The sequence below is a fragment of the Mercurialis annua genome, linkage group LG8, assembly GCF_937616625.2.
Source record: "Mercurialis annua linkage group LG8, ddMerAnnu1.2, whole genome shotgun sequence".
Lineage (NCBI taxonomy): Eukaryota > Viridiplantae > Streptophyta > Magnoliopsida > Malpighiales > Euphorbiaceae > Mercurialis > Mercurialis annua.
This window is the reverse complement of record NC_065577.1, coordinates 37,375,907-37,388,222: the sequence shown is the minus strand read 5'-3', so window position 1 is coordinate 37,388,222 and position 12,316 is coordinate 37,375,907. Positions and strand designations below refer to the sequence as shown.

The 12,316-nt window shown below is 35.3% G+C and overlaps 1 protein-coding gene and 1 long non-coding RNA gene across 2 annotated transcripts; both read left to right on the top strand.

Annotated features, from left to right (window-relative positions):
- The first annotated feature begins 1,678 nt into the window (after window positions 1–1,678).
- On the top strand, window positions 1,679–2,439 carry LOC126659571 (uncharacterized). Its single transcript, XR_007635015.2, has 3 exons — window positions 1,679–1,958; window positions 2,039–2,122; window positions 2,212–2,439. It is a non-coding gene; the product is annotated as an uncharacterized LOC126659571 (long non-coding RNA).
- An 8,183-nt stretch (window positions 2,440–10,622) lies between these two features.
- Window positions 10,623–12,257, top strand: LOC126662014 (disease resistance protein RPM1-like). The gene has a single exon (XM_050355899.1). It carries the CDS (start codon window positions 10,623–10,625, stop codon window positions 12,255–12,257), a length of 1,635 nt encoding a protein of 544 aa, XP_050211856.1.
- Window positions 12,258–12,316: the final 59 nt, after the last annotated feature.

The window sequence follows — 12,316 nt, the reverse complement described above, 5'->3', positions numbered from 1 at the left end:
TATATTAAATAAATAAATAAAAGGGATAAGAAGAAAGAAAATGTCAGGCGGTTTGATGTGGTGATCAAGTAAAGTAAAAAAGGCAATTTTAATTTCTAAAATATTACTTCAATTATTTTTCAATTATTAACTAATTAAGTATTATTTATTAGTTTAAATTGAAATAAAATAATTTATAAGTCCCGAGCGAATAATTTTGATGTTAATATTCGCGAAATAATTTCACGAAGCTAGCGTCAAATTTTTATGAAATTTGGATGTAGTAATTTTATTCAAATGAGACTGATTTGTACCTAATAAATTTTCTGGGATTTATTAAAAATAAAATATAAGTCGGATGCGAATAAAAATTATATTTTTATTCGTTTGATATTTTATTAGATTTTTGGATAAAGTTTCGCAGAATTTGAAATTAGTCTTCGTTTGAATTACAAACAACTAATTAAAATTAGAGTTAAAGTGCATGATTGAGCTAGTATCAAATGGTACTTTAGCCCATTGATTTTTTTATAAATAAAGGAGAGGGGGGACGCATAATTCATTCTGCTCCTCAGAATGACGTGTCTGCTTAGGCATAGGAGATAGCAGTGGGCGCGAGGAATTAGGTCTCGTTGATTTCGCTCAGATTTTACGATTTTGACTCGATTCTTCAACAAATCCATTAGTAATCGAGGTATTAATCTCTTATATGATGTTTATTTCGATATATATTAATTATATATTCGATATTAAACGGTAAACGTATCGAATAGATATAAATGTCTTTTGAAATTTCCGTTTTATATTGATTTTTTTTCTTTAGTCCTATATAAGTGTTGCTTTCTTCTTCAAATGGGTAGTATTCTGTTTTATTTCAGTTAAACGTTGATTTTTTTTTCATGAATCAAATGGGTACAATGGCGGACCCAGAAATATTTTATAAGGTGGCCAAAATTATAATGAAACTTTATAAGATGAGTAAAATTGACAACAAATAAATTTTAAGGTGGGCAAACTATATAATTTAAGGTGATAAAATCATATTTTTCAATTTCATATCAACGTTTTTTAAAGGAACTCAAAACTATAAGGTGGGCAGTTGCCCACTATACGCTCTTCCTAGGTCCGCCTTTGAATGGGTATTAACTCAGCATCCATAATATAGATATACTCTGTATTAACCCTGGTTTTAATTTTATGAAGACTATGGATGCTGAGAATGATTACTCATTTGAAGAAACAAATCATGATATACTCCGTTTTTAAAAAAATTATGTTGATTTTTTTTCCAGGGACATTAATGAATATGAGCTTGGTAATTTCGAATACGATTTGAATACTTATTTAGAAGGGTATATGAAATTAATGGAGACTCTAAGTCGCATTGAGAGTGGAATTGTGATAAATCTGATTGAGATAGGTGGCGTTATTTATAATTTGTTGAACCGTCAGTAGTTGGGAATACAGTTAGGGGCTGCACATGTGTCTAACATTATCAATACTGGACAAATAAGTAAAAACCCGAAGAAATCACAAATTAAAGCCATCAACCATTTTTCTATTACAATGTGTGATACAGGAAATAAGAAATGTTCAGCTTGGACAATTTCATATAAATTTCTTGCTTCCTCCTTATACCTCATAGGATTTTGATTTCTTCAGGTATAAGGAGTAAGCAAGAAATTTATATGAAATTGCCCGTTAGCCAGGTTCGAATCCGCTCCTTCGTATTTTTACTCTAATTTTTTTTAAAAAAATATAAACCTAATTAATTAAGAACCACCTTGTAATGCAAATAGACATGCTGTTTACGATGCTCAACATCCATGCAGGTATAATATGTACTTCATACTTTTTTCTTTTTCTTTTTAATTTGACTTTGAACACGTGTTGGCTCTTTTCTTCAGATATGAGACTGGGGATCATGTAAGTGTTTACTGCGAACTGAATATGCTGATCTTTTGAGTTCACCAAAAAAGGTTTACATAATTTATTACATTATAATAATTTTTTTGTCATGTTTAAAGTAATTGATTATTCTGATGCCCTTGATTTCCAGTCTGCTTTACATGCTTTAGCTGCTCATGCTACTGATCCAACTGAAGCTGATAGACTAAGGCATCTCGCTTCACCTGCCGGAAAGGTTGTGAATCTATACAATATGTTTTTTTCCTCAGTTTAATCATTATCATTCTTTTCATGTGGATGTAACTTTAGATTTATTTAATACAGGACGAATATGCATAATGGATAGTTACTTCTCAAGAAGTCTGCTTGAGGTCATGATTGAGTTTCCATCAGCCAAGCCCCCGCTTGGTGTCTTCTTTGCGATAATTTATTAGACAGAAATTAAGATTAATTGCTATTGTAGAGTATTGTCGTTTGAACTTGAGAAGTATTGTCGATTGTCGCCTTTTTCAAACTCTGGATTAGTTGTGGTTGATACACTATTCCTTTTGATTGGCTCTCTCTATTTTAATTTATGCAGGTGGTAATATCCTTTAGCAGTAACATTTTTGGGTAATTTTGATCTTTATGGCAGCAAATATTATTGCTGTTAGTTGTGAATTTTTGGTAGTGTTGAAAAGATATTGAATTTAAAAAAAAAAAGAAAAAGAAAAAGTGCCTTGTAACTTGAAATGAGAAGATAGAGAGTTTTGTGGTTTTCCCACATTGCTTAGGAGAACTTAATACATTGGGTTTATAAACTTGGTTTTTCTCATATGGGTTTGGGCCCCAAGGGGTACCCAATTTTGTGAACGGGCTAGGAGTTACATCCTACCCGATTTACCACACACGCACGCGCGCGCCGTCCGTTCGGTCGGCCGGCCGGCCTGGCCTGGTCTGGGTTGGGTTGGTGGGTGGTTCGGCTAGCACTTTATTTTTTGCATTTGTAACTGTAATGACTCTTCCACTCCATCTGACTGTTGCTGTTTTTCTTCATTAAATTAATTGTTCACTCAGCAGCTATGTTTTCTTAGCCTATAAATACTGGCTTCATTTTTCATTTTAGAACACACAGAAACACAGAGCAATACAAAGAAAGTGTTTTAGAGCTGATTTCACAGTGCAGTGTGATCAGTATTTCCGGCTGTTTTATCCTAGGGACGCCGCGGTTGATAGTCAGCTTTGCACCTCCGAGCTGTGCCGCGAAACGTCTAAAAGAGAGCGACCTAGTCCGCGACTCAGCCTCATCATATTCAGTTTTACAGCAATTGTATCAACAATTTTTAGACGTGTCCCTTTACAATTGCTGCCATGAATACCGATGAGGTTGCTGCCTACGGTTCTTCTACTGTTGATGCCAACAAACCATTCCGGTTTGAAGGCTTGCATTTCAAAAGATGGAAACAGAAGACTGAATTTTTCCTAACCATCAAGAAGGTGGTTTCTGTTTTGACAATGGCAATACCTGTCGTTGATGAAACTGCCGAGGAAGAAGAAAAGGAAAAACAGAACGGTGAACTTCAACAGTGGATGACTAATGATTACTTGTGCAAGAATTTTATTCTCAATGCACTAAGTGATGATCTCTATGATTACTACAATGATGGAAAGACTGCAAAGGAAACTTGGGAGGCGCTGCAAAAGAAATATGATACCGAGGAGGCGGGGACTAAAAAATATGCAGTCAGCCGCTACCTCAAATATCAAATGACTGATGAAAAATCTGTCGAGGCGCAATCCCATGAATTGCAGAAAATAGCTCATGAGATCATCTCCGAAGGTATGGTTCTTGATGAACAATTTCAAGTTGCTGTTTTAATTGACAAATTACCTCCTTCGTGGAGGGACTTTAAGAATTCTCTCAGGCACAAAACAAAAGAGTTCTCGCTGGAAAGCTTGATCACTCGTCTTCGGATTGAGGAAGAGGCGAGAAAACAAGATCTAAAAGATGAAGTGCTGGTTGTTTCTAACAACACAAGGAAGTTTAGTTCGATGAGTCTGAAGCCTAATGGCAAGAATTTTAAGAATCAGAATCGCAACTCGAACCAAAACCAAAATGTGAATCGCAACAAAGCGAACCAGAATGGTAATCCTTCAAGGAACCATATTGTGAAACAGGCACCACCTGTTAAGAATGACCTGCCACCATTTCTATGCTTTAATTGTGGAAAACCGGGTCATATGGCACGCAAGTGTCGGAACAAGCCAAGTACTGCTCCACAGGCTAACTTGACTGAAGAGCCTTTTACGGCTATGATAACAGAAATGATGGCTGAGATCAACCTTGTTGGTGGATCAAGTGGTTGGTGGGTAGACAAGGGCGCTAATCGCCATGTTTGCCACGATCGTGCTATGTTCAAAACATACACTGCCGTGGACGATAAGAAAGTATTACTGGGTGATACTCACACCACTACTGTCGCTGGAATTGGAAGTGTTGAACTGAAATTTACTTCAGGAAAAACACTAATCTTGAAGGATGTGATGCACACTCCTATGATGAGGAAGAACTTGGTGTCTGGCTATCTTCTCAACAAGGCTGGATTCTTTCAGACTATTGGTGGAGATATGTACACCATTACTAGAAATGGTATTTTTGTGGGAAAGGGTTATGCTTGTGAGGGTATGTTTAAGTTGAATGTTGAAATTATCAATAAAGATGTTGCTTCTGTTTACATGGTTTGTGATTTTAATACTTGGCATGCAAGACTCTGTCATGTAAATAAAAGGATAATTAACAACATGAGCACCCTAGGATTAATTCCTAAAATGAACCAAACTGAGTTTGAAAAATGTGAATTCTGTAGTCAAGCTAAGATAACTAAAAACTCACATAAATCAGTAATTAGAGAATCTGAACCTTTAAATTTAATACATTCTGATATATGTGAACTTGACGGTACCTTGACCAGAAATGGTAAAAGATATTTTATCACTTTTATTGATGATTGTTCTGATTTTACACATGTGTATTTGATGAAAAATAAAAGTGATGCACTTGACATGTTCAAGTTATTTGTAACAGAAATTGAAAATCAATTCAATAAGAAAATCAAGAGATTTCGCAGTGATAGAGGTACTGAATATGAATCTAGCTTGTTTATAGAATTCTATAACTCACATGGTATTGTGCATGAAAGAACAGCACCTTATTCTCCTGAAATGAACGGTAAAGCCGAAAGAAAAAATAGAACACTTACAGAAGCAATAGTGTCTATTTTATTGAATTCTGGAGCTGCTTCTTATTGGTGGGGTGAAATTCTGTTGACTGTTTGTTATGTACTCAACAGAGTCCCGAAATCAAACAGGAAGATTTCACCTTATGAAATCCTAAAGAAAAGACAACCAAATTTGTCTTATTTGAGAACTTAGGGCTGTTTAGCCTATGTTCGGATTCCTGATCCGAAACGAATAAAATTAGCAAGCAGAGCCTATGAATGTGTTTTCATTGGGTATGCAGTCAATAACAAGGCTTATAGATTTTATGACTTGACTGCACGAGTTATTATTGAATCAGTAGATGCTGATTTTTATGAACAGAAATTTCCTTTTAAATTAGGAAATAGTGGGGGCGAATCATCTAGTAATGTTCCTGTGGTCAGGAATAATGAGATTACTAATGATAAAGAACCAGAGATCAGAAGAAGTAAAAGAGCTAGAATTTCGAAAGACTTTGGAACTGATTTCCATGTCTATTCTTTAGAGGAGGATCCTTCGAACCTCCAGGAAGCTTTAACTTCATTAGATTCTGATTTGTGGCAAGAAGCCATAAATGATGAGATGGATTAATTAGAGTCCAATCATACATGGCATTTGACTGATCTGCCTCCCGGTTGCAAAACCATAGGTTGTAAATGGATCTTAAAAAAGAAATTGAAACCTGATGGTACTGTAGACAAATACAAAGCTCGACTTGTAGCCAAGGGTTACAGACAACGTGAAAACGTTGATTTCTTTGATACCTATTCACCTGTTACTAGAATAACATCCATTAGAGTGCTGATTTCGATCGCTGCGCTATATGATTTGGTCGTACACCAAATGGATGTTAAAACTGCTTTTTTAAATGGTGAACTGGAGGAAGAAATTTACATGGATCAACCTGAAGGTTTTGTAATACATGATCAGGAACAGAAGGTGTGCAAGTTAGACAAATCTTTGTATGGTCTAAAACAAGCACCTAAGCAATGGCATGAGAAATTTGATAATCTTGTCATCTCAAATGGCTTTAAAGTGAATGAAAGTGACAAATGTATTTACTACAAATCTGAAAAGGAACTTTGCACTTTCATATGTCTTTATGTAGATGACTTGTTGATTTTTGGATCAAATATTCATGTTGTGAATGCTGTGAAATCAATGTTGAGTGCCAACTTTGATATGAAAGATCTAGGTGAAGCGAATGTCATTCTTGGCATAAAGATAACTAGATCTGAAAAAGGAATTTCTTTAGATCAATCTCACTATGTTGAGAAGATTCTAAAGAAATATAACTACTTCGACTGTAAACCTGCATGTACACCTTATGATCCAAGTGTAAAACTTTTTAAGAACACTGGTGATAGTGTACGACAGTCTGAATATGCGAGCATCATTGGCAGCCTTCGGTATGCCACTGATTGTACTAGACCCGACATTGCATATGTCGTTGGATTACTGTGCAGGTTTACTAGTAGACCTAGTATTGAGCATTGGCATGCTATTGAAAGGGTTATGAGATACCTTAAAAGAACAATAAATCTTGGATTACATTATCTGAAGCATCCTGCTGTACTTGAAGGGTATAGTGATGCAGATTGGAATACATTGTCAGATGATTCCAAAGCCACGAGCGGCTATATTTTCAGTATAGCTGGTGGAGCTGTTTCTTGGAAATCAAAGAAACAGACGATTCTGGCTCAATCTACGATGGAGTCAGAAATGATAGCACTAGCTGCTGCTAGTGAAGAAGCAGGATGGCTAAGAAGCCTGCTAGCTGAGATTCCTTTATGGGAAAGACCGATACCAGCTGTGTTGATCCATTGCGATAGTACCGCGGCTATTGCAAAAATTGAGAACCGTTATTATAATGGTAAGAAACGACAGATACGTCGTAAGCACAACACTGTTAGAGAATTTATCTCAACAGGGGCTGTTAGAGTGGATCATGTACGCACTGATGATAACTTAGCAGATCCTTTGACGAAAGGATTAGCTAGAGAGAAAGTCCATAGAACCTCAAAAGGAATGGGACTATTGCCTATTGAATGAATCATCCATAATGGTAACCCGACCTAACTGACTGGAGATCCCAAGAAATAGGTTCAATGGGTAATAACAAGTTATGAATGATATGAGCCAGAACATGCAAAATTAATGCATGATTCCTAAAGCGAGAAAAGGATGAATTAATAGAATCTCTTAATGAAGTCTATACTCCATATGGAGTGGAGTACCTAGCTATATGAGTACTCTTGATAGCTTCACCTTTGTGAATGTGGAAGTGGGGCCGCTTCCTATGAAATTTGAGGCAAAATTTCTAGAGCGTTCACTAAACTGGGATAGACGTGCAGGGCCATAAATGCACGGGCTTTAGAAAAACACTTATGAAAAGAACGTGCGTGGTTTGATGTCCGAGATAGAGTTCAAGACTACGAGTCACTCTTGTTGAATCAGAATCTTACTCACTACGCAAAGGTTCAAATCGAAAGATACCTTTGTTTATGCACAATCTTAACAGAAATTGCTCGAGAAACTATTTTTAAAATTCGAAGTGGGGGATTGTTGAAAAGATATTGAATTTAAAAAAAAAAGAAAAAGAAAAAGTGCCTTGTAACTTGAAATGAGAAGATAGAGAGTTTTGTGGTTTTCCCACATTGCTTAGGAGAACTCAATACATTGGGTTTATAAACTTGGTTTTTCTCATATGGGTTTGGGCCCCAAGGGGTACCCAATTTTGTGAACGGGCTAGGAGTTACATCCTACCCGATTTACCACACGCGCGCGCCGTCCGTCCGGTCGGTCGGCCGGCCTGGTCTGGGTGGGTGGTTCGGTTCGGCTAGCACTTTATTTTTTTGCATTTGTAACTGTAATGACTCTTCCACTCCATCTGACTGTTGCTGTTTTTCTTCATTAATCTTTTCTGTATTAATTGTTCACTCAGCAGCTATGTTTTCTTAGCCTATAAATACTGGCTTCATTTTTCATTTTAGAACACACAGAAACACAGAGCAATACAAAGAAAGTGTTTTAGAGCTGATTTCACAGTGCAGTGTGATCAGTATTTCCGGCTGTTTTATCCTAGGGACGCCGCGGTTGATAGTCAGCTTTGCACCTCCGAGCTGTGCCGCGAAACGTCTAAAAGAGAGCGACCTAGTCCGCGACTCAGCCTCGTCATATTCAGTTTTACAGCAATTGTATCAACATGTAGCAATTATACTTGTAGCTAATTGTAAACTTTCAGCAAAAATTTTAAATGTGGCTAATTGTGAATTTTCGGCATCAGTTATATTTGTGGCTAATGGTGAATTTTCCGCAACAACTTTTATTGTTACCATTGTTACGTTTTCAGCAGCAATTTAAATTTTGTTACCAATTACTTACAGTAATATTTTATTAGCAGCAACATGCCGCAATTTGATTTTTGCTGCTAATTTCAGTATTCCTTGTAGTGAGAATAAAAAATTCTTCTCTAATTCATCTTGTAAATGGAAAGAAATATACAAAAAAGAAACAATTTTATTTTAAAAAAGTCATACAACAGTATTAGAAAATCTAATGATAATATTTTGAGAAATTCTATAACTAAACAGAACTATATTTTCATGAATTGCTATTTTTTTAAATCATTGATAATGTTGATGAGTTATTAATGAATTTTTATTTTAATGTTCATCATTGCATTACATAAAATTGCTACAATTGAAAATGAAGAATTCTTGTTAATTTAGTTTTTTATAAAATTTCTGGACAATTACGGAATTTTGTCATAAAAATGAATTTCTTGTAATTAATAATGTAATTCTATAACATAAATAAGCAATTCCAAGGACTATAAAATCAAAATTACATAATTATTAATCAAGAACACATGATTCAAATTTAAAAGGCAAATGATTTTTTTATGTTAGATATAAATTATTGAACAAAGGGTCAACGCGCCCCCTGAACTTGTGACACTTGGTCATCTAATCCAATTTATACTTTTTTGAGCAATTAACCCTGAAACTCTTCATTTTGGGTCAAATAACCCCATAACTGTATTTTTAAAACGCATAAAATACAAATCGGAGATGGGTGATGTAAAAAAGTAATTAAATACTTCTCTAATTGTTGCGATATAACTATCCTAAATTTATTTTTTTTAAAATAAAAATATAAATTATGGGGTTATTTGACCCAAAAATGAAAAGTTTCGGAGTTAATTACTTAAAAAAAGTATAGATTGAGTTAGGTGACCCTGTGTCACAAGTTTAGGAGGCGCGTTGACCCTGTGTTCATAAATTATTACTACATAGTATATTATTAGGAACATGTACCTGTTGAAGAATAGGGTGATTGAAGGGTTAGAAATATGTATGTATCTTACATCTTCAAAAATCTCCACAAAAGACTGACAATCACAGCATAATGAGCGGCTGCCATGGATAGCGACGTCTAGTCTATTGTATCAAGCAGCGCCGGCGAAGGATAATGAGCGGCTGCCATGAATAGCGAGCAGCGTAACTGTTGATGAGGAGCGGTTACTCGCATATTCTCATTCTGTAACCGTCTCTGGGTGCTGAAACTTTCTTCTACATCAACTCCTCAAGTTTTCTATGCTTAATTCTCACAAATGTGGCTTCCTATTTATCCTTTGTTCTTTCTTTAATAATTTAATGTTTTTTAAACAAATGGGAACACGCTAAGAGCATCTCCAATGCAATGCTAAAATGAAGTGATAATGCCATAATTTAGCATTTAATCTTAAAATGCATCTCCAATGCAGTGCTATAGTTTGTGCTAAATTTAGCATATGCTATATCACATGCTAAATTTAGCACAGACTATAGCATATGCTAAAATTCAACAACCAATAGCAATTCACTACTAATTACAATTTTACCACGGTCATTTTTTGCATTTATTATTATAACCTACTTTTTTATTTTTTTTTCCTTTTTTCATTTTAAATTTTGTGCTTCTATTTAATTTTACAATATCGATTTGATTTTTTAATAGTAGACCATACATCAATATAATAAAAAAAATTAAATAATTTATTTTTATATAATTCATCGATTCTTTTAATTATATTTTTTGAAAAACTCATTATTAAATTAAAAAAAATATTACATAAATTTTAGTTTAAAATATTTAATTAAAAAAATTATTAAATAATTAGCAATTAATAAAATTAAGAGATAATTATTTTAATAAATAATTATAACATTTCTTTTTAACTTTGTGCATTGGAGTAAAATTTGAAATGTTATGCTATCTATAGCATTTTACCACTTTTTCATGCTAAATTTAACATATCATACTAAATTTAACATAAAAAATAGCATCCATTGGAGACGCTATGACAAATTCAATATTGAAAAGTAGAACTGACAGAGTCCCAAATTTTATTAAAATCCCCAAACTTTTACAAATTGTAAATACAAAATCTCCACAAAAAAAAAACAGAAATCTTTCGTTTTGACTTGTTAATCTCAGATCTAATCGGCAATACTATGCCTCAGTTGTGCTTTCGTCGAGAAACAGATGACCGGAACGAGACGTATTTCGCAGAGAAATCAAGCAGAAAAGCTACTAATTCCACAAAATTAAGTAAGAATTCTTGTCTATCAAACTTTGACAAGCTTTTCTGCAAAAAGAAATACTATGACAAGCTTCCCCATCATCTCAAGTCTTGCTTAGATTACATGTTCATCGTTAAATTTTGTAAAAAACATGAACTGGTTCGGCTTTTGCTGGCCCAAAGTCTAATACCAGATAGAGCAGGGGAAAGCATGGAGGATGTTGCAGAAAATATTATTGATGAGTTAGTCGAGTTAGGAATGCTTGAAGGATGTCACTTCTTTGATTATCTAGAAGTTGTTGAACCCTACCGTAATTTATGTCGTGTTGATGTAAATGAACACAAATTTCTGTCTAAAGCTCAGAATTTACCTGTACATGCCGTTGTCAATTTTGACGTGAGCAGCCCTCAGTCTGTTGATTTTAAAAACCTCAGGATTTGTAGTCTGTATTTGGCTGCTCAAATTAGTTGGGGTTCTCGTCGAGGTCTTTCCCCGGCCTTTATGAAAGATATCTGCAAGTTGCAGTTTTTGGTGATGCTGAGAATATTTGCTGTCATTGAATCCATTCCTGATGAAGTGGGCAATTTGGTTAACCTCAAGTATTTGGAGTTGGCCATGTGTGTAAATCTGGATAATCTGCCGCGGTTAGGTAATCTTCTAAAACTTCAAACTCTGGATCTATCCTACTCTGGAAGACTACGAGAACTACCGGCGGATGTGCTGAAACTTCAACAGCTGAGGCACCTTCTACTTGGTGACGTCGATGATGTAGGAGTCAGAGTTCCCAAAGGGATTGGAAAGTTGGCAAATCTTCAAACATGCGAAGATGTGTATGCTGGAGACGGCATTGCTAAAGAATTGGGTACTTTAACCCAACTACGTAGATTCGGTGCTAACTGTGTCTCTGAAGGTCATTCTAGTGAGCTAGCTGCAGCTATTATGAACATGGAAAACCTTCTCTCATTGTCTTTACAAGCAGAGGACGCATTGGTTGATGGTGAATACAGAGGTGTTTTACCTCAATTTGAAAACTTTTCCCCTCCGCATCTTGTGCAAGAGCTGAATTTACGTGGAGCTCTAATTGAAATACCCAGCTGGGTTGCTTCCATGGAGAACCTCACGGGCTTAACTTTATATAAATCTAATTTATCACAGGACGAAGTTTCTCTTCTTCAACATCTTCCCAAATTAAAATATTTGTATTTACAAGAAGCATATAATGCAATGATCATCGGTAAAGAATTTTGCGAGGCTGGGGGTTTTCCAAAGCTAGAAACTCTAGAATTTGTTTCTGAGCATCTTGTGGAGTGGGCTGAGATAGTGAACGGAGCTTTTCCGAGTTTAAAGTATCTGGAATTTCGTGGATGTGTGAATTTTAGGTTTGTTACGGAGGATTTACGGAATATTTCCACGCTTCAAGGACTAACTTTCAGGGCAGTACATGAAGACCTTGTAAGGCAACTACAAGGCGAAGACAGGTACAAGGTTAAACGAATTCCAAAAGTGAACTACTTTGGCCTTGAATATTATAGGCGACGGTCAACCTGGGAGAAATATGATTCTTGACGTTGTTTCGGGGTGATAGTTCGGTTTTTTTCCTAAAATTAGCGCCAGTTAAGAGCTTG

Bases quoted from the DNA above. Each gene is read 5' to 3' on its own strand.
- LOC126662014 (XM_050355899.1), top strand. From the start codon at position 10,623: ATGCCTCAGTTGTGCTTTCGTCGAGAAACAGATGACCGGAACGAGACG.